Here is a 24211-nt window from a genome sequence, read left to right on the forward strand (position 1 = left end):
CTGTGTCAGAAGGAGAGCTCTTGAAGGAAAGGTCCGAGGTAATTAAAAAATCTACTTACCCAGGGCTTTCTCCAGCCCCTGGCAGCTGTCCTGTGCCCCCAGCGGAGCTGCGGCGAGGGCAAAGGACGACTGCGAGGGGCTGGAGGAAGCCCCGGGTAAGTAGATTTTTGTCTATTAATCACCTTGCATCTTTCTATACCCGAGCCAAAGCTTGGGTACAAAATGAGATACTTACCTAAAGAGAGGGGGATCCTACTGAGGCTTCCCTCTGTATTCTGATGTCCCCCGTCGCTAAACGCGGCCCCCAGAAGTTAAGAGACACAGAATTGTTGCTAATCATATTGGGGAGGCGCTGCTCATCTTACTAAAGCGGGGCCGTGCAGTAGCCGCTTGAGCGCAGTATGCAGGAGCTGCTTGTGTACGTGTGGCCCCGGTCAAGAGTGGAGCGGCACTCAGTGACAGGGGTCAACGGAGCACTGAGGGAAGCCTCAATAGGATCCTGAGACTTTTCAGGTAAGTATCTAAATTTGGTCCTGAGCTGCGGCTCGGGGTGACTTTTACCATTACACTATCCAGCAGGCCTGGTAAAAAGGGCACTGCCATAGCATTACCTGTACATGTTAATTGCAGCAATTAGTGGCTAACAGCAGTAAAAAGGGTGCTGCAGGCTATGAGTAGCAGAATATCGGTAATATTATTGATATTCTAATAGCGGCTATGTCTGGCACCCTTTTTACCGGGTGCCTTTGTTACATGAATGCCTCCAGGAATCCCTCAGCTGGCTGCAACAATCCTGGTCTCTAACACTCATTAAAAAGCACAGGCATTAGTCACATGATAGCAAAGCATGAATTACCCATGGTCCTATCACTGGCGTCCTTAATAGCAGAACATGCATTGCAGACAAGCATGCAAGGAAACAGCAGAATTTGCCAGAACACACCTAGAAAGGAAGTCACTGCTACAGCCAGCTGCAGAATCCAAATGAACACTACAAATAATGCCAATTCCAAGACATGCTTTTAAACCAGAGTAGTCATGCCCACTAACGGATGAAAAACTAATAACCAATTCAATCACATTACTGGGATCGATAGAAAAAAAAAGATCGATTCCATCGATTGATCAAATTGATTCGTTTTTAGTCTGTTAGTGGGCATGACCGATCAAATCAGACGATCAATTGTGGGTTTGTATTGTTAATGGGCACCAAGGTGGGACATCACTGAATTCTCTAACCATTATCCATTACAGCACACCATACACACTTGCTGCACTGTATTTTGAATGTACATCCTAGACCCTGTATACTACGTATAAGATCTAATGACTAAAGCTGAATACTCACCTGACGACTCAGGAACGAGTGTTCCCCGATCCATCTCCCTTCAGGCACGTAAAAGTGACGTCATGCGACAGGCGCAAAAAGGAAGTCAAGTGATCGTGGTAGATAATCATCATTTGCATAATCGCGAACCTGTACCCATGTCACGTGATGGCCGAAACAATCAATCGTTGAGGAAGAAAGGGTTTGACCTCTGTACTCGTCAGAGGGAGCGATCTTGGCAATACCGATGTAAAGTATAGACAAAGTATGTTAGTCGGTGCTGCTCCTTTAAAAGCCACTCTGGGTGGTGAAGATATCTGTAAGGGCCCTTTTCCACCAGCGCGTTTGCGCTGGCTGAATCGCAAAACCGCAAACCGAGCATTTATCAGGAAGAAGAATGGGGAGGAGGGGAAAAAAGAACAGGAGAGGCACAAGAGGGGGTAGACGAGAGCAACAAAAGAAGAAGGATATGAAAAAGAGTGGCATTTTTAACATCAGTGGGGTGCAACTCACCAAACCACAGCTAAAGTTGCTAGATAAAGGCCTCAATTACGCCCCCCCCCAAAAAATTGAATAAATTTGGGGCATATTTGGACATCAATAAATATGTAAGGAAAATTACACAGAGAAAATATTTTTTAAACAAAGAAGGCCCTAATGCTAGAGCCAACCCTATTCCTCAAGAGTATGTACATACAGGGCTGAGAAACAAATCACTATTTAACCCTCAGGACTCCTCAAAAGAGAACACAGTGGACACTTTTAAAAGGGCAATATTGCAAGACTTAGAAATACTAGAGATTAAAAAACAAAAAAATATGAATCAGATTCACCAACAAATTAGTGAACTGTTAGAGATGAAAGATCTGATTCTAAAGCCGGCAGATAAGGGGGGAGGCCTGGTTATAATGAACTCCCAACAATACAAGGGGGAGATGGATAGGTTACTTGGAGATCAATCCACATATCAAAAATTAAAAAAGAACCCCACCTATGAATATAAAATGATACTCAAAGACATATTGGTAGAAGGGGAAAGGGAAACCATCATCAATACAAATGAACTTAAATATTTGCTACCCACTAACCCCAGAATACCGGTTATTTATTGTAACCCCAAGGTTCATAAAAGTGTCGAAAATCCCCCAGGAAGACCGATCGTGAGTGGAGTGGGCTCACTCACACAGAGAATAGGAGAGTACATTGACTACTTCCTACAAGGGGTTGTGAGACAACTACCACACCTGCTGAAAGATACAACACACCTGTTACAGAAATTACAACATGTGGAAATGAAAGATAGTGACATTCTAGTAACAGGTGATGTTACATCCCTCTATACTGTAATCCCACATCAGGAGGGAATGCAATCAGTAAGGGATACGTTAGAGGAATTGGGGGATCTAAAAATCAGGCAGATTGAGTTCATTATGGCATTGCTGGATTATGCATTAACACACAATTATTTTTGGTACAATAAGGAATTTTATTTACAACAAACTGGCTGTGCCATGGGGGCAAAGTTTGCACCCTCAGTAGCAAATATATATATGGCCAAGTGGGAACAGGAAATGTTACTTATAGAGGGAGCCGAGAATATAATTACGTGGAATAGGTTTATAGACGACCTGTTCTTTGTATGGAGAGGAACAGAAGAGGATTTGAGAAAATTCTGTGAGAAAGCAAACAATAATTGGAATCCAATAAAAATCACGTTTAATCAGTCCCTGGAGCAGGTGGAATTCCTTGACCTGGTAATTAAAAAGGAGGGTAACATCTTAAATACTAAAACTTATTTTAAACCCACGGATAAAAACGGATACATTCCACTTGGCAGTTGCCACCATAAGAAATGGCTAGAGAATATACCCAAAGGACAATTAATGCGGATTAGGAGGAATTGCTCCAGGATGGAGGATTTTGCAGAACAAAGTGAGGTATTGGTTAAAAGATTTGTAGAAAAAGGGTATAAAGAAAGCTTGATGAAAGCACAGGCTAATAAGGTGGCAGCGATGGAAAGAGTCCAACTATTGGAGACAAAGAAAGCTACTGCACCGCTGAAAAATAGGGACTATGATATTATATTGGATTATAACAACCAATATGAGGATGTGGAGAAAATCATTAAAAGACATTGGAATATCCTACAACTTGATGGCACTTTAAAAAATGTAATACCACGTAGGCCTGGATTTATATATAAGAAAGCCCTCAATCTTAAATCTAAATTGGTGTCAAGCTGTATAGAACCACCTCTGGCAAATGCAGCAGACATGCTGGGGCAAACAGGATTCTTCCCCTGCCGAGGATGTAGGGGCTGCAGAGAAGCAAGCCCCCAAAGGGGAAGTCAATTCACAGCGAACAACACTGGACAGCTAATTACAATAAGACAATGCATTACATGCAATACTAAAGGGGTAATATATTTGTTAAAATGCCCTTGTAACCTGGAATATATTGGTCGAACTACTCGGAAGCTGCATGAGAGGATTAGGGAGCATGTGGCCAACATTACAAAGGGCTTGGCTACACATAATGTATCCAACCACTTCCGATTGAAACACAATAGCGACCCCAGTAAGATGACCTTTATGGGGGTAGAAGCTCATATAAAAAAGTGGAGAGGGTCTTGTAGGGTGAGGGATATTTCTCAAGCGGAGGGGAGGTGGATCTTTAACCTTAAAACGTTGACCCCAAGGGGACTCAATGTGGAATTTGATCTTAATTGCTTCATTACAAATGATCTTTAGGCTTATTGTCCCCATGGAGGCGAATGAAAACAGGGGGTCCTCCTAGGTGGGGTCAGTAAAAAGTCCTAAGGGTAAGAAGGTGGGATTCTGGGGAAGAGGAGGTGTACACTTTATATATGTGTGGATGTGTTGAGAATCTTGGGACCGAATAATGTACACTTTGGGATTGACCCTTCATAAAGTTACAGGGGACACATAGAAATAAGGGGCTAGGACCCTGGGGGGGAACAGGATATGGAACAAGGGGTTCACAGGATTCTCCCCCCATATTGTTGCCCATTATTGGGTAGATAGAATGTAAATGGGGGCCTCAATGGGACACACAAAGGTTTATTAATACACTGTATGATATGAAAAATGTTGGGACCTGGAACTGGAAGCTACCTTGTCCCTGTAAATTATGAATACTAAGGGAGGTGGAACAATAACCAGTGGTGGTGTGAAATAACACTGATGCTCTCAAGTATTTATATATATGAGCTATGGAAAGGGTGAAGGAAAATAGGACTGTATTTTGAATTGATTTATGATGGATGAACTTTATTGTAAATGTATGAAACTTGAAACTGGTTTTGGGGTGTATTCTAAATTTATTCCACTAGATGGCAGTATGATCTAGCCTAGTGAATGCATGAAAGCGTCAGTGTAATGCGACCCCGAGGTCGCATTAACGTAAGGGGCCATGTGATGCGGCTCAAGCGTAATCATGGCCGCGACGGGATGCGTTTCAATTTCAATCCGGAAGTACAGGTATTTAGGACGTCGGCCGCTCCTGTGACGTCAGCCTCTGATGAGTCCGCAGGGACGAAACGCGTAAGGCGGAGCCAGGAGCGTCTGACGTCACAGAGAGTAAGGAATACACCGCTCGGAGGAAGGTTCAACTTGCAGCGGAGGAATTGTAGCGGAAACGGGACGCCGGCAGCTGCAATAGGAAAAACACCGCTGGGTATTGGACCCGATAGGCGCTTGACATTCTTGGATGACGTGAGTGCGCATTGAGCGCAGGGCAATTGATTTTATGTCAAAAGATTTTATGCTATGTTTGTTTTATTGTTTTTTATGAGGTAATGGAATAAAACCTTTGGATCCTATCTACTGCTGAGTTGTTGGCCGTTAAACCTAAGCTTTAGACCCACCTGGATTTGAGGTGGCCTGCATTTGGTGAGCGCGCATTTCTTAAGGGGATCTCGTGGAATATTGACACTTGCAGTGGAGCACTGACCGAGCACTTTTTGCACTTTATGGGTGTTTTAAGATGATGTCCTTTTTATCAGTAATACACGATGTGTAGTTTTTCGTTTGATTTACAGGTGGCATAATATAAGAAGAGGAGCGCTGTCTCAGTAATACTACAATAAAATCAGACGATCAATTGTGGGTTTGTATTGTTAATGGGCACCAAGGTGGGACATCACTGAATTCTCTAACCATTATCCATTACAGCACACCATACACACTTGCTGCACTGTATTTTGAATGTACATCCTAGACCCTGTATACTACGTATAAGATCTAATGACTAAAGCTGAATACTCACCTGACGACTCAGGAACGAGTGTTCCCCGATCCATCTCCCTTCAGGCACGTAAAAGTGACGTCATGCGACAGGCGCAAAAAGGAAGTCAAGTGATCGTGGTAGATAATCATCATTTGCATAATCGCGAACCTGTACCCATGTCACGTGATGGCCGAAACAATCAATCGTTGAGGAAGAAAGGGTTTGACCTCTGTACTCGTCAGGGGGAGCGATCTTGGCAATACCGATGTAAAGTATAGACAAAGTATGTTAGTCGGTGCTGCTCCTTTAAAAGCCACTCTGGGTGGTGAAGATATCTGTAAGGGCCCTTTTCCACCAGCGCGTTTGCGCTGGCTGAATCGCAAAACCGCAAACCGCTAGCGATTTTACAATCGCTACGGTTTGCTTTTTAACATAGGAATCGCGGTAGGTCATTTCCACTACCGCGATTCGCTTTTGTCGGGAACGCGAACGCGCGGCGGAGCGATAATTGCCGCGATTTTGCTATGCAGTGCATAGCATAGCAAAATCGCGGCCGCAAACGTCGGGGAAATCGCCGGTTTTGCGATTCAGCAATCGCTAGCGTTCAGCGTGAACGCTAGCGATTGCAGGTGGAAAAGGGCCCTAAAGGACAAGGGGAAAAAAGGAGGGGGAGGGGGAGAGCGCACTCAATAGACAATGTGAGAAGACTGGTTAGCCAACCGTGGAATAATCTCACCTAGGCACAAACTTGGTCCCTCCTGCACATCCAAGACACCTCTGTGCAGACACTCCTATGCAGAAATGCAACCGCCTATAGCGGTAGGTAGCATTTGCGAGGAGTGGAAATACATCTGATCCAGGACTGAAGTTCAGTAGACGGAGGAGTATATGTGCCAGTACATCTTGTGGAGGAAGATTGCTGGAAAGACCTGGTCCCTGGTTCTGAGTGGGACAAAAGCTCTTCAGCCGACCAACCCATATGGGCTAATCGGCAAGAATCTCAGGTGAGATTATTCCACGGTTGGCTAACCAGTCTTCTCAAATTGCCTATTGAATGCGCTCTCCCCCTCTTCCTCCTTTTTCCCCCTTGTCCTTTACAGAAACAATCTGTCACTCAAAAAAATCACATAATGGGTACCGGCCTTAAAGGGAACCGGACACGAGAAGCGTCTCAGGTTCCATACGTATCTTGGACTTCCTTAACCCACTTGGCGGTATGATTCTTTACGGATTTTAGGGTCTAAAAGTGGTACCATTTTTTTCAGACCCTAAAACCTGGAAAAAATCATGCTGCCAGGCTCCAATGCTGCAGTTATGCCTCCATTGCCCGGGTGGCGCTTCAACTCTAAAGTGAGATTGCCAGCTGTCCTATCTCACCAAGAGGAAGCAGAGCCCTGGAGGATAGAAAGAAGAATGGTGCCTGGCGTCGGGATCCCTGGGAGGTATGTAGAAATGCTCCCGCTGCGCGCATTGCTCTGCATAAAGCCTCTGGCGGTTACCCCGAGCAGAAGTCAGGATTACCGCTCTGAGCTGCGGTTTTCCGCCCCGACCCTAGCTCGGGGGTTGCTGCCAAGGAGGTTAAGCCCCCTTAAGGCTGCTCGTCCCTCGCCATCTCCCTGAGTGGCTCTTGTCTCCCACAGTACGGGCTGATAGCCTGGATTCATCTCCCATGTGCGTCCTGGCCAGGCCCACTTCCCAGTTGTGCTCCCGTCCCTTGGAGCGTTCTGCGTCTGCTCAGTAGTACTACACAAGTGCAGAACACTCCCAGTTGCAGGAGTGAGATGGAGGAGTGCGCCTGGCCGGGTATGCGTGACGAAGTGTGACTCGGCCAGACTTAATTGGAAGTCATGGAAGCCACCCGGGGAGATGGCTAGAGGGAGCTTAAGGAAGCCCCAGGTAAGCATGGTACCTGAGACGCTTCTCATCTCAGGTACACTTTAAGACGCCACTGCATGTTGTATCTGTGATGCATTCCCTGAACACTTAGTAACTGATGTGCACTGCCAACTGTGTTCTCTGTGGGGATCAATAGTGTCTCACTGTTTATTAAAGTTCTGAAATGACTGCAGTGCAATCGCCAGAGACAACTCCATTCCTGAATATGGGGCTCCTGTCAAATAACCCCAAGTGAGTTTCCCATATACATAAAGACACCCGTTCCTTACCAAGTCTGCAGCCTGTCTGTCTCTGTCTGCTTGCTTCTTTTTGTCCTCCAAGTCTCCAGCTATCCCAGCAGCCATACTATGCAGTGCCGCCCACTCACGCTCCAATGTCAGGACCAGATCAAGAGAATCTTTCGCATCCTGACTCATTCGCAGCATGTCCTGGAGAGAACAGCACATCAAGGGTTAACCACATATTAAAAGTTGGATGATCATGTGACATGACAAACAGAAGTACCTACAGATCACAATGTTGCTGTAGATTCTGCATTTTGGATAGGGAGCTAATTTAAAGCTTTCTGTGAAAAACAATAGTTTTCTTCAAAGAATATCTTTATTTTGTGTAATACATTAACAGTAAATAAGTTCTACGCAAAAAAAAATAAATGCTAAGTGGAATGCCTGTAATCGGTAATGATAGCTTTTCTATTATTACAGTATATGGTCTGATGCAGCACTTCTATGGTGATGCTTTCAGCTTCCTCTGGAGGCCGCTGTTCAGAGATGTGATGACAAGCTCTTTAACGTGCACATCACAACAACCATCTTTACAACACAGTAGTTATTTACAGTTAAAATTATGATACACATTGACAACATTTCAGAGTGAAGTGATGTGTGTATCCTCAGCAGTGGAATCCCAACATATGCTCTCCTAGCTACACACCAGGGCCATTTATTGGGCAGTGCGGGCAGGGCGACCACCCTGGGCACAGACTGGCAAGTAGAAGCAGGCAGAAGAACATAACCACTAAGGAGCTGGTGATACGTGGTGCAGCAAAATGGAAGAAAAAGATTACCAGCATGATCACCTTGCTTGACTCCTCCTGGGCTGTCTGCATCTGACGTCAAGTCATCATCACATCACCACCACGTGGTGACACCTGATGTCCTGTAGCAGTACTGCAGGCTGTCAGTGCACGGAGTCAGTGGAGGAGTCGGCTTTCCGGGCTCTCCTGGTCCCTGCTTCCTCCTGGATGAGCAGCAGGTCACTAGTAAATAGGCAGATCTACTTGTGACCTGTGGCTGTGTGACTGTCCCTAAAGAGTAAGGGTTCGCAAGTCCACAGGGGTGGGGGAGAAAGGGGTGCAATTTTAACACCGCCCTGGGTGCAATTTAGCCTAGAAACTGCCCTGCTACACAAACACACTTGCTGAGGTCATTACAAAATACTGAAACATCTTTTTGGATTCTTGTTTTTTTACAATATAGATAATGCAGCAGAAGGAGACATCCCTTGCTTCAACAGGAGGTGTGAGAAATGGATTCCTCTCGCACAAACATTTCTGGAGTCCGCAAAAAATAGTCATAAAAAAATGTGATGAATAATTACACTACATTGTTGGGTTGGGGGAACATTTGATGGATCATTTTTGAAAAAACTTTCAAAAGGCAAAGCTTTGAAGAGTGATGCTCTGATTTTTTCATACAGTCCAATCACCTGAAAACTGCAGACCTACCTGTTGTACTGAAGCTGCGATACCCTGAGCTTCTCTGCCATTCTCTGCAGCCACGTCAGCATCCTTGTCTGCACCCATCAGAGCTGAGTCCGCGCTCTCTGTGGTCCCTGTGGCTGTGAGGACACGTCGCCGGATCTCAGGAATAAGCCTCATTGCCTCATCTGCTTCCCTGCGTCTGTCCCCCACCTGGGTTCCAAATCCTAAGAATCACAAAAATGCAGTTACAATATCAGTTGTAGCAAAACTCCTTCAAAAGACCACTATGGCGAAAAAAAGTAAGAAGTTAAATTCTGAATAAACCAACAGGTTTTGGACCAGTCCATCTCCTCATGGGGATTCTCTTTGTTTTCAAAACAATTTCCTGAACAGCAGTTGCAAAGTCTAACTGCCGAAATAGTGTGCAAGGGAGAAGGGAGGTTGGCTGGTATCTTACTATTTTGGCATTTAAAGCGGAACTGTAGATAGAAAATAAACACATTGTTTCACTTACCTAGGGCTTCCCCAAGCCTCCAGCAGCTGTCCTGTCCTGCACCGGTCCTGCCCGAGCCTCCGTTCTCCCGCCGCCGCTCCGTCTCATACCTCAAGGCCAGCGCAGCCCTGCCAAGCGTATCCTTTCTTTGTGGTCCCCTCTGCAATAGTGGGGAACGCGAAGAAAGGATAAGCGTGGCCAGAGCCGTGCAGGCGCAGTGGCCCGGCTGCGAAACCGAAAGTAGCTGGCGGCGGGAGAACGAAGGCTCGTCAAGAAGCGGCGCGGGACAGGACGGCTGCTGGGGGCATGGGGAAGCCCCAGGTAAGTGAAACAATGTGTTTATTTTCCATCTACAGTTCCGCTTTAAACTGCTGTTCAGGAAATGCTTTTGAAAACAAAACCCTGAGAATACCCATGAGGAAATGGACTAGTCCAAAACCTGTCGGTTCTGTGAGATTTTAACTGCTTACTTTTTTCGCTGGAGTGGTCTTTTAAGCACAGGAGGAAGAAGGGCCTTGACATCTCCCCTTTAGGGTCAAAGATTTTCAGAAAAAAGCGAATTAGCCTCAGTTGACCGACAGAAATTGGGATGATCAAATCAAAGTTTTACCAGTTCACCCCCAAATGGTTTTTAGCCTAACGGACCAGAGCAATTTTCACCTGTCAGTGCTCCTCCCTTTTATTTCCTAATAACTTTATTACTACTTATCACAACAAAATGATCTATATCTTGTTTTTTTCGCCATCAATTAGGCTTTCTGTGGGTAGTACATTTTGCTAAGATTTCTTTTATTCTAAATGTGTTTTAATGGGAAAAATAAGAAAATAATGGAAAAAATTAATTATTTCTCAGTTTCTGGCCATTATAGTTTTAAAATTAAACATTCTCCTGTGGATAAAACCAACACATTTTATTTGCCCAATTGTCCCGAATATTAAACCTTTTAATTTATGTCCCTATCACAATGTATGGCGACAATATATTATTTTGAAATATAGGTGTTATTTTTCTGTTTTTTTTTTTGTCCGGTCTATAATTACCAGCCCCTTGTAATAAAGTGAAAGTAATTTTCCCTCATACAATATAGATTAAAAAAGCTGGGTCCCTAAGGCATCTATTTATGTAATTTTTTTAAACTGATTTTTTTTTTTGCAAGTGTTTTTTTTAGGGGGGGGGGGCGCTGGGGGTGTAAGCTATTAATTTTATTAATATTGTGATATGTGTGTGTGTGTATGTATGTGCCTGTAATTTGTATTGTGTGTGTAATTTTACTTTTTTCTCCCGTAATAGGAAGTGATCACTTTTTTTTTTTACTTTTAACTATGCTGTAACTTTTTCCTGTTTTATGAATGGACGTGGTTGCTGTTCGCGGTCACGTCCATTCATTCCACGCATTGTGATTGGGTAGGGGACCGCTCGGCCCTCTTCCCCAATCCCAGATCGCGGTGACCCAACGGTAAATAGCGGCGGGAGCGGCACGCACATGTGCGGAGCGGCGGCGCGAGCGGGTGACTTATTAAAAGTCCTCTTACCGTTAACAGCGTCAAGCAGGACGTTTTAATAAGTCAAGTGGCCATTAATAGGTTTAACTAGCTTATCCATTTAGCTATCGCCTATGTTAACTGTTCAGTGATTTGTTAGCCCCATTTTCCTCCTGGGTGATGCTAACCAGCAAGTCAGAAGAATGTTGTTGTGCACCCCTAGTACAGACTATCAGTGAGAAGCATCTTTATGGCCCAGTGCACACCAAAACCGCTAGCAGATCGTCAAAACGCTAGCGGTTTTGGGAGCAGAGAGCAGATATTTGGTCGGGTGCACACCAAGCGGATTTTGTATGTGATCCACCAGCCGCATCAGCCGGTGAAAACGCTTGGCTATTGTATTTCAATGTGTGGTGCACACCGGCGGTTTGAGGTTTTTTAGCAAACCGCAAACGCGCAGCAGGAGGCGCGTTTGCGGCTTGGCAAAAACCTCGAACCGCCGGTGTGCACCATCCCATTGCAATACATTAGCCAAGCATTTTTCCAGGCGGATACGGCCGGCGGATCGCTCCAAAACCCGCTCGGTGTGCACTGGGCCTATCACAACATTGACTCACTATAACAGCTCTTCGCTGTCAAAGTGGACCTATCAGTAGATATTATATCACATTCCAAAGCAGTAGTGTGCTGACACTTTATTCTGATCCTGCAGAATATAAATTAATGCCATGATATGCATACATTGAAATATACATAATTTCATATTTCTGTCTCATCATGACATATTTCTAAATAAGGAACGAAGAGACAGACATTTCTAAATCAACCAGGGCCGGATTTACTATAAGCCACTGTAGGTAAATGCCTACAGGCGCCTGATGATTGAAAGGCGGATCACTCCCCTCCCTGAGTGCCTCCCTCCTGCCTTACCTATGCACAGTCCTGATGAGAGTATGAATGAGAGGTTACTCTCCTGGCTCTCGGCATTCCACTGACGAGATCCCCCTTTAGTCGTTTCATTATCAGTCAGGGGCACCTCTAGATACTTAATACTGAGGTTCCTGTAGCTAATTAATATTGAGGGTACTTGTGGCTACGTAATACTGCGGTTTCTCTGGCTATCTAATACTAAGGGGCGTCTGTAGCTACCTATGACGGGCAAGAAAAGCAAGGGAGAAGTGACAGCTGGGACAGCCAGCACACATGGGATGCAGTTTAGTGGGGGGTTAGTAGGTTCAGGTCATGGAGGGCGAAATCTAAGGTGCCAGGGCATTGGTGCCTACAGGCTCCTGTGAGCCAGGTAAATTCGCTTCTGGTAATCAACATAAAGCTGCTATCACTTATAGCCATGGGTGATTAAAGGACTAAAATAAGAGGGATAAGGAGGCTGCCATAATGTATTTCCTGTTAAACAATGCAAATTGCCTGGCTGTCCTGCTGATCCTCTACCCTGAATACTTGTAGCCACAGCCCCTCAACAAGCATGCAGATCAGGTGCTTAAATGTGAAATTTGACTGGATTAGCCGCATGCTTGTTTCAGGTGTGTGATTCAGACACTACTGATGCATGAAAGATCAGCAGGGCTGCCAGGCAACTGGTATTGTTGAAAAGGAAATAAATATGGCAGCCTCCATATCCTTACTTTAAGTGTCCTTTAAAGTTTGAGTGGTGTCTAAGGCCTGGGACACACTAACAGCGTTTTGCTAAGCGCTTGCGATTTGTAAAGCTTTTGCTAATGTCCGGCTATGGGGGATTTTTAAAAAAATCACATCCCTCAAGTGGTGTCACACATATAGCATTACATTAGCAAGTGCTTATCAAATCATTGGTGCTTAGAAAAGTGCTGCTAGTGGGTTCCAGGCATTACACTGTCATTTAGTGCTGCAGGATCAGTGGACTTTGAAGGTTTAAGGAGTTTGAAATACATTTTGAGTTTTAACCTGTGGATATGGGATGCACCTGAACCTTTGTGGAAGTAGCGGGCAGGATTACAGTACACCACTATAAGAATAATAATCACAGTCACAGAATCACAGTCTGACTTATCTGGAGGGAGGGACCTATATGTTTACTAACAATTTCATTCAAGTGACAGATACTCACCCCTCAGACTGCCGAGCATCTCCTCAATCTCATAATAAGTGCCATTCCCCGACAGTATGGCCTGGTCGGCTTTAATCTTTGCAGCATTTGCCCGAGACATCAGCTGATCGCCCAACTGCAAAACATAGATTTACAGTCTAGTCACAAGGCACCAGCGCCCTCTCCCGATTGGTAGTTTGCTACTGAAAGCCTTCCTTACATCAGAGGCAGAGCAGCGTGGCTTCAATGTAAATATGTGCATTGGGAACATAGGACATTAGAGGACACGGGAAAACTGGACACGGGATGACACGGACAGAGGGACACAAGGGGAAGGAGGACATAGGGGGAAGTAGGACACAGGTGGAGGGACACAGGGGGATAGAGGACACAGGGGGACAGACACTAGGGAACGGAGACTTGGCACAGGTCTGAAAATGTATTATTCGGACTATAAGACACACTGACCTTTCCCCCACTTTTGGGGGTAAAAACTGTGTCTTATAGTCCGATTACGGTACTTACACTTCAGCGTGTTTAAAGTAACATGCACTGTTTGGCAGACTCCTCAACAACTTGCAGCCAGTGCTATGCCACCTCAATGGTTGGAAGCCCCCTCCATTTTCTCCATCAGGAGGGGGCTTGAGTAATGGTTTGGCCATGCCCCTTTCTGCCCCTCCTAAGAGACAGTGTGACATAGGCAGCAGCGGATTTTAAAATGATGGCGTTCGGTAGTGGTCATGTGATCACCGCTGCTTACATTGGAACAGATGTATTTAGGGAATTGATTTGAATATTTAACTCTAATTGCTAGCTTAGTGGGATGGGGAGGGGGCCATCTTATTAATAAAATGCTTGGCTGGAAAGGGGCTTTATTAAACTGTGACCCCAGTTTGCAGACATTATATTGATTGTATTCAGTAAAAAAAAATGGTCACAAGCATTGGAAAAAAACTGATGTGATTAAAATGTTTTTATTCTCTATTGACAATTCAGTAATATGCCAAAGTGACAGGTCTCCCATGAGATCTGTGCAAACTTAAAAAAACATTCCCTGGTCCATAAGACATCATACTAAATGTATAGAATGTCAAACTAACACTGATCGGGGTATTGTGCATAATTAAATAGCTAATTAGCCTTTTCAGCTACTTCCTGTGAATTTTCTCTGTGCTGTGCATAGTGCTGACATCGCCACCAAGATGGAAGTTCCCATGCATGCAAAACAACCATGAAGCCGAGACCAGCTTTGGGCAAGTAGTAAGAGTGGACACATCTGTCACTGCAAGATGCAAATGCTGTAACATATATTTAGCATGTGTATTACGTAAAGGTTTATTTTAAACAGGTAACTCCAGAAGTGGCAGAAAAGTCTTAAAGCCCTAGTTCACCAATTTTCAGATTTTCACTGTTTGTAAATGTGAATAGTGAAGTATGCTTACATTATTTTCATATTTGATGCAATTATTACAGAGAAATTCCCTTTGGAAAAGTCAGTCATGTGACCCGGAGATCGGTCCGGAAACTATAGAGCTCTCAACAGAGTGGGAGTTTCTTCCTCTGTACTGAGCCATCCCTATAATCTCTCACCCACCTCCTCCCTCTGCTCCCTCCTGTGAAGCACATAAGAAGTGGGCAGGGTCAGTTCTGTCCTCAGAGTGAAAGACTGACTGGTGCCCTCTACCAGCTCCTTCCTGACTACCTCTGATGAGTGATGATGGATGTGTTAGGGGGAGGAGCCTGGACTGTTCCTAGACTGCTCTTTAGTTCAGCATATGACATTCACACAGGAAGTCAACATTGCAAACCAAGCCAGCCAGGTAACATAGAAACAAAAATGGTGCAATGCACAAATCTGTGATCGTTGCAAATAATTACATATCCCACACAACTGGGTTGATTTGAGTAACTGCAGCAAAAATGGTGCATGAATCAGAGCAATGTAGCAGCACAAGTGGCATAATGGACAGTATACTACAAATGAGCATGTTACCAAGTTAATGTGAGTTAACTATTTGCACAAAATTTGCTCCATAAGTAGCATACGTACAGATACAGTTGCTATGTGCTACCTGTGCCTGGCTGGCAGATTTACCAGTTACCTGAATTAACCCCAATATGCATTCAAATACAGAAGCCTTAAAGGACAACCGATGTGACATGTAGAGATAGACATATGTTTGTATAGTGCCAAGCACATAAATGACTATGCTGTGCTCCTTTTTTTCTTTCTCTGCCTGAAAGTGTTACACATAAGATATGCAAGTGACAGTTTTTGTCTGTGTTGGGACTGGGTCGGACTACAGCTTAACTCTCACTGATAAGGAATTACAACCATAAAACACTTTCCTGGCAGTAAATTACTTCTGAGTGCAGGTAAGAGATAAAACAATCAATAGTTCATAGATTTTAGCTTCAATTACGTCAATTAATGTGTCGTTGAGAAGAGACAATGAAACAGTAAAAACTTGAAAACTTAATTTACATATAAAATAAAACTGCAGGATATCTAAAAAAGTCATTTTTAGGAGAAGGAGGAAATATATAATTGTAGATCTCCTCAGTTTATTTTCACCTTGAATGTCCTTTAACTAAGGCTTTCATTTACCTTCAATAAATGTCACAATTGTCTGCCTAAGCACTGTGAAGTGGAGCTATGCAGGATGCACAGGACTCGGTGATCAGGTAAGTAATTAATGTCATACATCACATCCTCTTACCTGCCGGTACTTCTGGCCTTCATGGAACAGCTGCTCAGCACCTTCCTCCGTGACGCCGACCTTCTTAAGTAAATTCCTACTCTGAGATAAATCTGCATCTCCTGAACTTCTCAATCTCGACAATTCTTTTTTCAGGCGGTCCATTTCCTCCTGATAATTATAAAGATGCATCAATGACAACCGTGACTTTCCCCGCGAGAAGGCTCTTTTGTATGATCAAGTGCCCGAAGATCGTAATAGATCTGAGTACATTTAAAGTCAGAGCGGCAGAGTTGAGGGCGATAGTTTCCCAAGCACAGATAACTTCACGATAATGTGACCCATGTCAGAAAACTGTCACTTTAAAAGAAAAGGAAAATGTCTCCTGCTTAATGAGTGGCTGGATATGTACTGGTTAAAGTGAACCTCCAGACTAAAAATCTACTCAGCAGCACTGAAAAGGCTTGATGTTTCCTTAAAGGATACCACAACTGACATGTGGCATAATGAGATAGACATGGGTATGTACAGTGCCTAGCACACAAATAACTATGCTGTGTTCCTTTTTTTCTTTCTCTGCCTGAAAGAGATAAATATCAGGTATGTAAGTGGCTGACTCAGTCCTGACTCAGACAGGAAGTGACTAGAGTGTGACCTTCACCGATAAGAAATTCCAACTATAAAACACTTTCCTAGAAGAAAATGGCTTCTGAGAGCAAGAAAGAGATAAAAAAGGGGGAAATTCTTATCAGTGAGGGTCACACTGTAGTCACTTCCTGTCTGAGTCAGGACTGAGTCAGCCACTTACATACCTGATATTTACCTCTTTCAGGCAGAGAAAGAAAAAAAGGAACACAGCATAGTTATTTGTGTGCTAGGCACTGTACATACACATGTCTATCTCATTATGCCACATGTCAGTTGTGGTATCCTTTAACAGTTTCTCAGCATCAGAACATCAAAGAAAACTGCCCTGGCATTTTTATCATTTAGTTTTATCATTCAGACCACATTGGTCCTCGCTATTATCATTAGTTGTCTTTCATATTAAAATTTAACAATAAGTAAAATATCAAATTAAAGGTAGGAAATAGTGTTGCTCATCAGGACCTCGTGATCACGGAATAGCCATGATTCACGAGCATTTTTTTTCACTACTGTGATCCGATTCCGTGATCGAGAATTGATCACGGAATTCAATCACGGATTTGGCCGTGGTTACTAGTATTCGGAATGTAAAAATATCCGTGATTAAACCAGCCAACTTTAAAGGTCAATAACAAGCCCCCTTACATGCTATAAACACCACATTTGCAGGATATGTTAAGTAGAACAGTGGAAACAGGGGGAAAAAAAACTTTTTTCAAAAAGACCTTATACTTTTTGAGAAAATTTTTTAAAGGTTCAAAGGAAATTTCAAAGGAAAAAAGTATACATGTAAATGCGGTGAATACATTAACTGTTATTACTGCATTTAAACCTATACTATTTTATTTTTGGAAAAAAAAATTCCCTTGTTCCCACTGTTCTACTTAACGTATCCTGCAAATTGTTTATGGTTTATGTCGTTTATAGCATGTAAGGGGGCTTTGCTATTAACCGCTAAAGTGGGCGGGTTTTGGCGGGATTTAATCACCAATACTTTTTCATTGGAAACTTTAAATTCGATTTTCTCAAAAACTATAGTCTTTTTGAATTTTTTTTAAGTTGTAACCACTGATCACCTTTATAATCCATGCAATTTTGGGGATTGTAGCATGTATGGGGGCTTTGCAATAAACGTTAAAGAAAATCCGGATCAAAATCATGACTTATCCGGATTTTGATTCAGCCACGGCCGAACTCAGTTGCATCCGTGATTGGGGGGTACCTGAGCATCACTGGCAGGAAATAAAGTTGTGTCAATTAAACACATTTTGCTGTAGAAAAATATTTATGTTTTCATAGATCAGTACATGATTTCTGAAAGAGGAACACATGGACAACGTAGAGAGACAGGGGATATGGTTACCAAAGAGAGACTATCCCTCCAAAAGCGGGACAGATGGGAGCCATGGACTTCTGCTGCATTTGATTGGTACACCTTAATGCTTCATAAATTTGCATAAAATTTGCAACACAGAATTACTTGCATCTCCTGCATCATGCCTAGTGTTACATGGCCCTCGGTGTGAACAGATGTATACACATCATTGACTTTTCTTTTCACAACAGTTTTAATGTGGTGGTTAGTTAACAATGATAAAACTCCTTTATATGTTTTCTCAACATCTTATAAAAAACACAATTTAAAAAAATATAAGGCACAGGCTGCATTATGGGGAAAAGGAAGGGGCGTGGCTAGCCAAAAAACCACAGGAAGTGACCTTGTTGCTAATAATATTACTGGGCTCCAGAAGTCAACAACAGTGGAGATAGTAAATACTTATATTGGCTATTTTATGTATGCACAGTACATTAGTTTTAATACAAGTACACCACAAATCTCATCTCCATCATAGATCTAAAAATATAATCTAATAGTTTAGTAATCTGAGAGCTGAAAGGTTACCTTTCTGCGTGAAATAATGAGACCCCTGCCAATAAGGTCTTCAGATGATGAGTGCTTACAAAGCAGATCTATCTGCTTGAGCTACATTACAGATAGATTTGAATATCTATTTCTGACAGGTGTATAAACTCTTTCAATGCATACACGTTTGTGAAAATGGTAAATAATGGATGTTGATGTATTTTATATTCTTCGAATGCCTCGGTTATGTGTTTCCCGAGCTGTGTTTCTGGAAGTCAGGGAGACCGTTCTCTGATGTCCTTCAGATTTCCAGGAACTGCAGTAAGCCTTACGTCAGCAGCACACAACAAGAGGAGCTATATTATATTTCCAGCCTCGTGCACAGGCTGCGTTTCTGGCAGGGGGATCTATCAGCAGAGTGTGTATTATTTACCTGGAACTCTGTAGGAATGGTGAGAGATTCCTGTTTTAGGGCCCGAGCACCCTGTACACTTTCAAGGTGGGCCTTCTCTGCAGCGGCAGCAACTTGAATGGCTTCAGCCTCCAGCGTTCCCACCTGCGCACGGACATCATACAGGCTGTGAAAACAAAGCATAATGATAGTGAAGGGTAATTCCACCCAAATTACTGGGGTGACTGTAGTGTAGGCAAGGATGGATTTATACTTTTTGTGCCTCTAGGCCAAGTTATGACTTCGCTTTCATGTGCAGCAGCGCCCCTCCCATTCCATGTGCAGCCCCCTCTTCCATGCGTTTCAGCAATGTACTGTAGCCTCTCTCTTTTATTTAAAGCTCCCTTGGGCATCAGTTCCCCTTTTCATGTGTTGCTCCCATTTTCAGTCTCCTCTTTCATATGTAGCAACCCCTCTTTCATTTTCAGGTGCCCCCTTGTGCTGCCACCCCCCATGGCCTGGGCCTTTGTGGCCTTTCCAGATATTGAGCCATGAGTGTATTGTACTATTGAGTCTTTCTGGATTACTTGAAGTGTCCAGGAGAACCTGAAATGCAGGCTACACTGGAAGAAAGTCTATTTGGGATAGCTCTTGGCTGCTGTACCGAAGCAGTAATCACAGGCAACCTTATTCAAATTCATGTGAGTTTGCGACACAGGGTTTATGTAGGGAAGAGGTAGGTACATTTTTAGGTCATGTCCCACAGTTCTTTTCCCATTTTACTGGGTCACTTGGGTGCATACTGGCAGGGCCGGATTACCGACCAGGCAACAAAAGCAGTCGCTTGGGGCCCCATTCAGAGTCAAAGGGGCCCCATTAGCACATAAACCAGCCCTTGCCATCCTGTCAGCGGTGGCTGGATGGTATAATGGTTAAAGGGACTCTGAGCAGTGCAGTAACTATGGAAAGATGCATATCATTTTAAAGCTCTTTTTCTCCCCTTTCCAATGATATCTAAACGGCTGCTCTATGCCTTTTAGTTTTCGATATTTTTGCGATCGAAATCGTGGCCACAGGACAACTTTTCTCCAAAGTCAGCGGTGGCTGGATGGTATAATGGTTAAAGGGACTCTGAGCAGTGCAGTAGCTATGGAAAGATTCATATCATGTTAAAGCTCTCTTTCTCCTCTTTCCAATGATATATAAACAGCTGCTCTATGCCTTTCAGTTTTCGATATTTTTGCGATCGAAATCGTGGCCACAGGACGACTTATCTTCAAAGTCAGAGGTGGCTGGATGGTATAATGGTTAAAGGGACTCTGAGCAGTGCAGTAACTATGGAAAGATTCATATCATTTTAAAGCTCTCTTTTTCCTCTTTCCAATGATATATAAACAGCTGCTCTATGCCTTTTAGTTTTCGATATTTTCGCGATCGAAATCGCGGCCACAGGACGACTTTTCTCCAAAGTCAGCGGTGGCTGGATGGTATAATGGTTAAAGGGACTCTGAGCAGTGCAGTAACTATGGAAAGATGCATATCATCATATCATTTTAAAGCTCTTTTTCTACTCTTTCCAATGATGTATAAACAGCTGCTCTATGCCTTTTAGTTTTTGATATTTTCACGATCGAAATCACGGCCACAGGACGACTTTTCTCCAAAGTTGGCAGCTCGATTCAGCACAATGCAATGAAATATAAGGAACCCAGGGGGATATAATTATAAACATCATGCTGGTAGGTGTGAGGATGTAATGAATTAGTTGTGGGTATGCTTAAAGGCATATCCACAGGCACTGCTTGGAGTCCCTTTAAGGGCTCTGCCGCTGACACAGGAGACCAGGGTTCAAATCTCAGCTCTGCCTGTTCAGTGAGCCAGCACCTATTCAGTAGGAGACCGTAGGCAAGTCTCTCTAACACTGCTACTGCCTATAGGGCGCGTCCTAGTGGCTGCAGCTCTGGCGCTTTGAGTCCACCAGGAGAAAAGCGCGATATAAATGTTATTTGTCTTGTCTTGTCAAATGATGCCGTGCGCTGCTGATTGTCTTCAGAGCCAGGCTCTCCTCCTAGGTCCCCCTCCTGCTACTGTGCGCTCTGCCGCTGCCCACTCCACCCTCCCTTCCCACAGAGAACCACAGCTGCAGCAAGAATGATAGCAGCAAATGGCAAACGCTCACTCACCTATCCATGATCCAAGCAATAGAGATCCCGTCATCTGAAACCCATCTGTCTCTTCTACAGTGCAGCTGCTCGCTCTGAACTTCCTGATTCTCAGATCAGACATGAAGTAGGAAGTAGTAATAGTAGTAGTAACAGAGCGGCAGCACTCTAGAGGAGACAGATGGGCTCCGGATGACGGGACCTCTATTGCTTGGATCGCAATAGGTGAATGTGATTCATCTGGTGCTGTCATTCTCCCCCACTGCGGCTGCCTTCTCTGCTGGACTATCGTATTCACTGGGATGGAGGCTGCATGGTGGCTGTCTAGTTTGGGAGGAAATTGGTTGTTCGGTGGTGGGGGTGGTTATGTAATTCTGTCTGGGGAACGGCTTCCGGTTTGGCGGTGTCCAGAGCTCTCTGCTATTGCCAGGCTGGAGATGCAGGGGGAAAGTGCTGCTGCTGTGATATCTGGCGCCCTCTTCACAGGGGTGCCCCAGCCCCTGAGTGCAAATGTCTCAGCCATTCATCTCTCACTCTGCATTTTGCCGCTGCTGTTCCCTGCATTGTGCACCCACAGAGGAAAGCGTGCTGTTGCCCATAGCAACCAGTAGCTCGGCTGCCCGGTGTGTGCGACATATTGCTGTGCAGCTGCATCTTCTGATTCTATTACGACATGATGGGGGGGCCCAAATCAGTTACTTTGCTTAGGGCCCCATTTAGCCTTAATCCGGCTCTGCATACTGGTGACCACCAGCATTATCCACGTGTCAGGTGCCCTAAACAGGGGCTGAAAGCTGTAAGCTTTAGGCCTCGTTCACATGATTCAGTGCAGATGGCATTGCCATTGGAATGCAACGTGTAAGATCGCACGCCATCTGCGCTACTATGCGCTGCAGATCCCATTCACTACAGTGAAAGGGATCTGCGCTGCGATTCCTGAAAATGCATGCAGCAGTGCGATAGCGTGTTGCACACTATGTGCGCTGCCAAAATGCGCATGGCAGCGCGCATAGTCTGAACGAACCTTTAGACTGTGGAATTTCACTTTACACTTAGTGGAACACTGGCCAGAGGTCCGTCAATCGTCGCAATATTGAATGTCGTTAGTGAGGCACACCTGATCGAGCCTTTGCAACTGAGATTTTACCAGCATTCCCGATTGATCCATTCGACTAATTCCAGATTTTGATCAAAAGATCAATGGAACAGCTAGTTTGCAGCACTGATTCTCTTCTGATTCTCCTTCAACACCTTCAAACTAGTCCTCAAAACTCACCTCTTTAAGGAGGCCTACCCCACCTCACTGCTACCCTACCTCTCTCTGGCGAGAACCTCTTCATGCAGCTCCCCTCCTTTCATGTCACCCTCCTCTAGATTGTAAGTCTTTGGCAGGGCCCAATCTCATTGTGTATTATAATTGATTGTCCACAGAATAATGTGAACTTTTATAATTGGGACTTCTACTCCATTGTATTATTACCTGTATTATGTTGTGTATCTTATAGCTTACTACCTGCATTGTGTTGTCGGTCACCCATTGCCATTGTCTGTAATCTTATGAATTGCACAGCGCTGTGTAATATGTTGGCACTGTATAAATGATAAATGGCGCCATTAAATAATAATAATAATGCATGGGCACCCTTAGATATACAGAACAACGGTCTACAAGCTATCCAAGCTCCTACCAGAAAAAGTACAGACATGCAATGTACAAAACATTACTAATGAATACAAGTTTATAAATATAAAACGTGAGGCTGCTTTATCAGTCGTATACTTCTGTTGACATTTGGTCCTGTGTTGGAATGCAGTACCTTGTTCTCAGCTTGTCTGCCGCATTGAGGTCAGGATCTCCTGAGCGCAGAATCTGCAAGGCTCTCTGTGTATCGGCCAATGCATCGTCTGCATTCTGCACCACCATCTGAGCCTCCTGCCCATGTCTGCGAACAGCAAAACAGAAGGGTGAATTTCATCAGACATACGTACAATGCAGCATTCAGGAAGTGAATAGTGTTGGTAATTGAACACTTTCTAATGCTCTATATTGCTACAGTGTATAAAATCCATTGAAAAAATTAGGCATAATCATATTGTACGCAATCAAGTCCTATTCAAATCAAATTAATTCTAACATCCTCCATCCTCCCACCATGATCTTCTCTACAAGTTAATATTAATTAACTGCCATAGCAGTTTGTTGTTAATTTCATTATTGATGGTGTCTAAGCTTGCTCTGTGTCACGAAGAGGACCGATTTGTTCCATCAGTTGCCATGGATACATTGATCTGATATACACAGTGGGCTGTGTGTCCAATTTAACAGCAAAAAGTCATGAGTCATTGATGTCTCCTAGTGACAAAACTTCTCTGGGAAAGATTTGCAATTAGCCAGTAACCTGTGACCTCAGCTATTTTATGCAGGCTAGCAGTGCCACAGCTATAGTCATGCAAATGAGGTCTAGTTAGTCTTCTCAGATCTAATTCAATTCTTAATATAAAAGGCAAAAGGGTATTATTTGTAGATTCGCTTCAGCTAAACCAAAAGACTGAGAACTGTAGCATATATCCATTAGATAAAGTCTCTGTGAAGTCAAACCCTGACCTTTAACCTTTTTATTACAACACTGCTGTACCTTACTGTAAACAAATGAAAACATTATGTGCGTTTATAATATTTATAAGAAGCAAAGCCAGATCATCCACAAGGCGACTTATGCAGATGCCTGAGGCCTTGTTGCTGTTTAAAGTGAACCAGAGACGAAGCACCCTCATGTATTTTACCATATATCAGTGGGAACATTAGAGGAAACACCTACCCTGCTCTCTAAAATCCCTGACTGAGCATTTAGTCTGGCTTTGATCAGGAATCATTATAGCTGAGTCATTATAGCAGAGCCAGAAGGGGGCAGGCTTGGGCTTGAAAAGACATCAGAGAAGACAGACTCTGCTATAATGCTTCCTGAGCAATGCCAGACTGAATGCTCATTCTGGGATTTTATCAGGGCTGATAACAAGCAGGCTGAACAGTGAAGGATGAAACAGAGAGCAGGGTAGGTGTTTTCTCTAATGTTCCCACTGATATATATGGTAAAATTCATGAGGGTGCTTCGTCTCTGGTTCACTTTAAGGGACTTGCTAATACCTACTCTGAGTTCATCTAGGTAAAGAGGTGATGTGTACTGCAGTGGAGTTAATGTGCTTGTGTGGTCTTCC

At 43.8% G+C, this 24211-nt stretch overlaps 1 protein-coding gene across 1 annotated transcript in view; it reads right to left on the bottom strand.

The window, feature by feature from the left end:
- Positions 1 to 24211, bottom strand: part of LAMC2 (laminin subunit gamma 2) — a 91865-nt gene that overhangs the window by 8047 nt on the left and 59607 nt on the right. Inside the window, exons 16-21 of the mRNA XM_068239672.1 lie at positions 22813 to 22938; positions 18876 to 19020; positions 15952 to 16101; positions 13253 to 13367; positions 9198 to 9397; positions 7741 to 7899 (exon numbers count right to left, since the gene is read on the bottom strand). Coding sequence (XP_068095773.1) covers positions 7741 to 7899; positions 9198 to 9397; positions 13253 to 13367; positions 15952 to 16101; positions 18876 to 19020; positions 22813 to 22938 — 895 coding nt within the window. The remainder of the gene's footprint in view (positions 1 to 7740; positions 7900 to 9197; positions 9398 to 13252; positions 13368 to 15951; positions 16102 to 18875; positions 19021 to 22812; positions 22939 to 24211) is intronic.

Source organism: Hyperolius riggenbachi, chromosome 6 (genome assembly GCF_040937935.1).
Source record: "Hyperolius riggenbachi isolate aHypRig1 chromosome 6, aHypRig1.pri, whole genome shotgun sequence".
In the NCBI taxonomy this organism is placed as follows: domain Eukaryota; kingdom Metazoa; phylum Chordata; class Amphibia; order Anura; family Hyperoliidae; genus Hyperolius; species Hyperolius riggenbachi.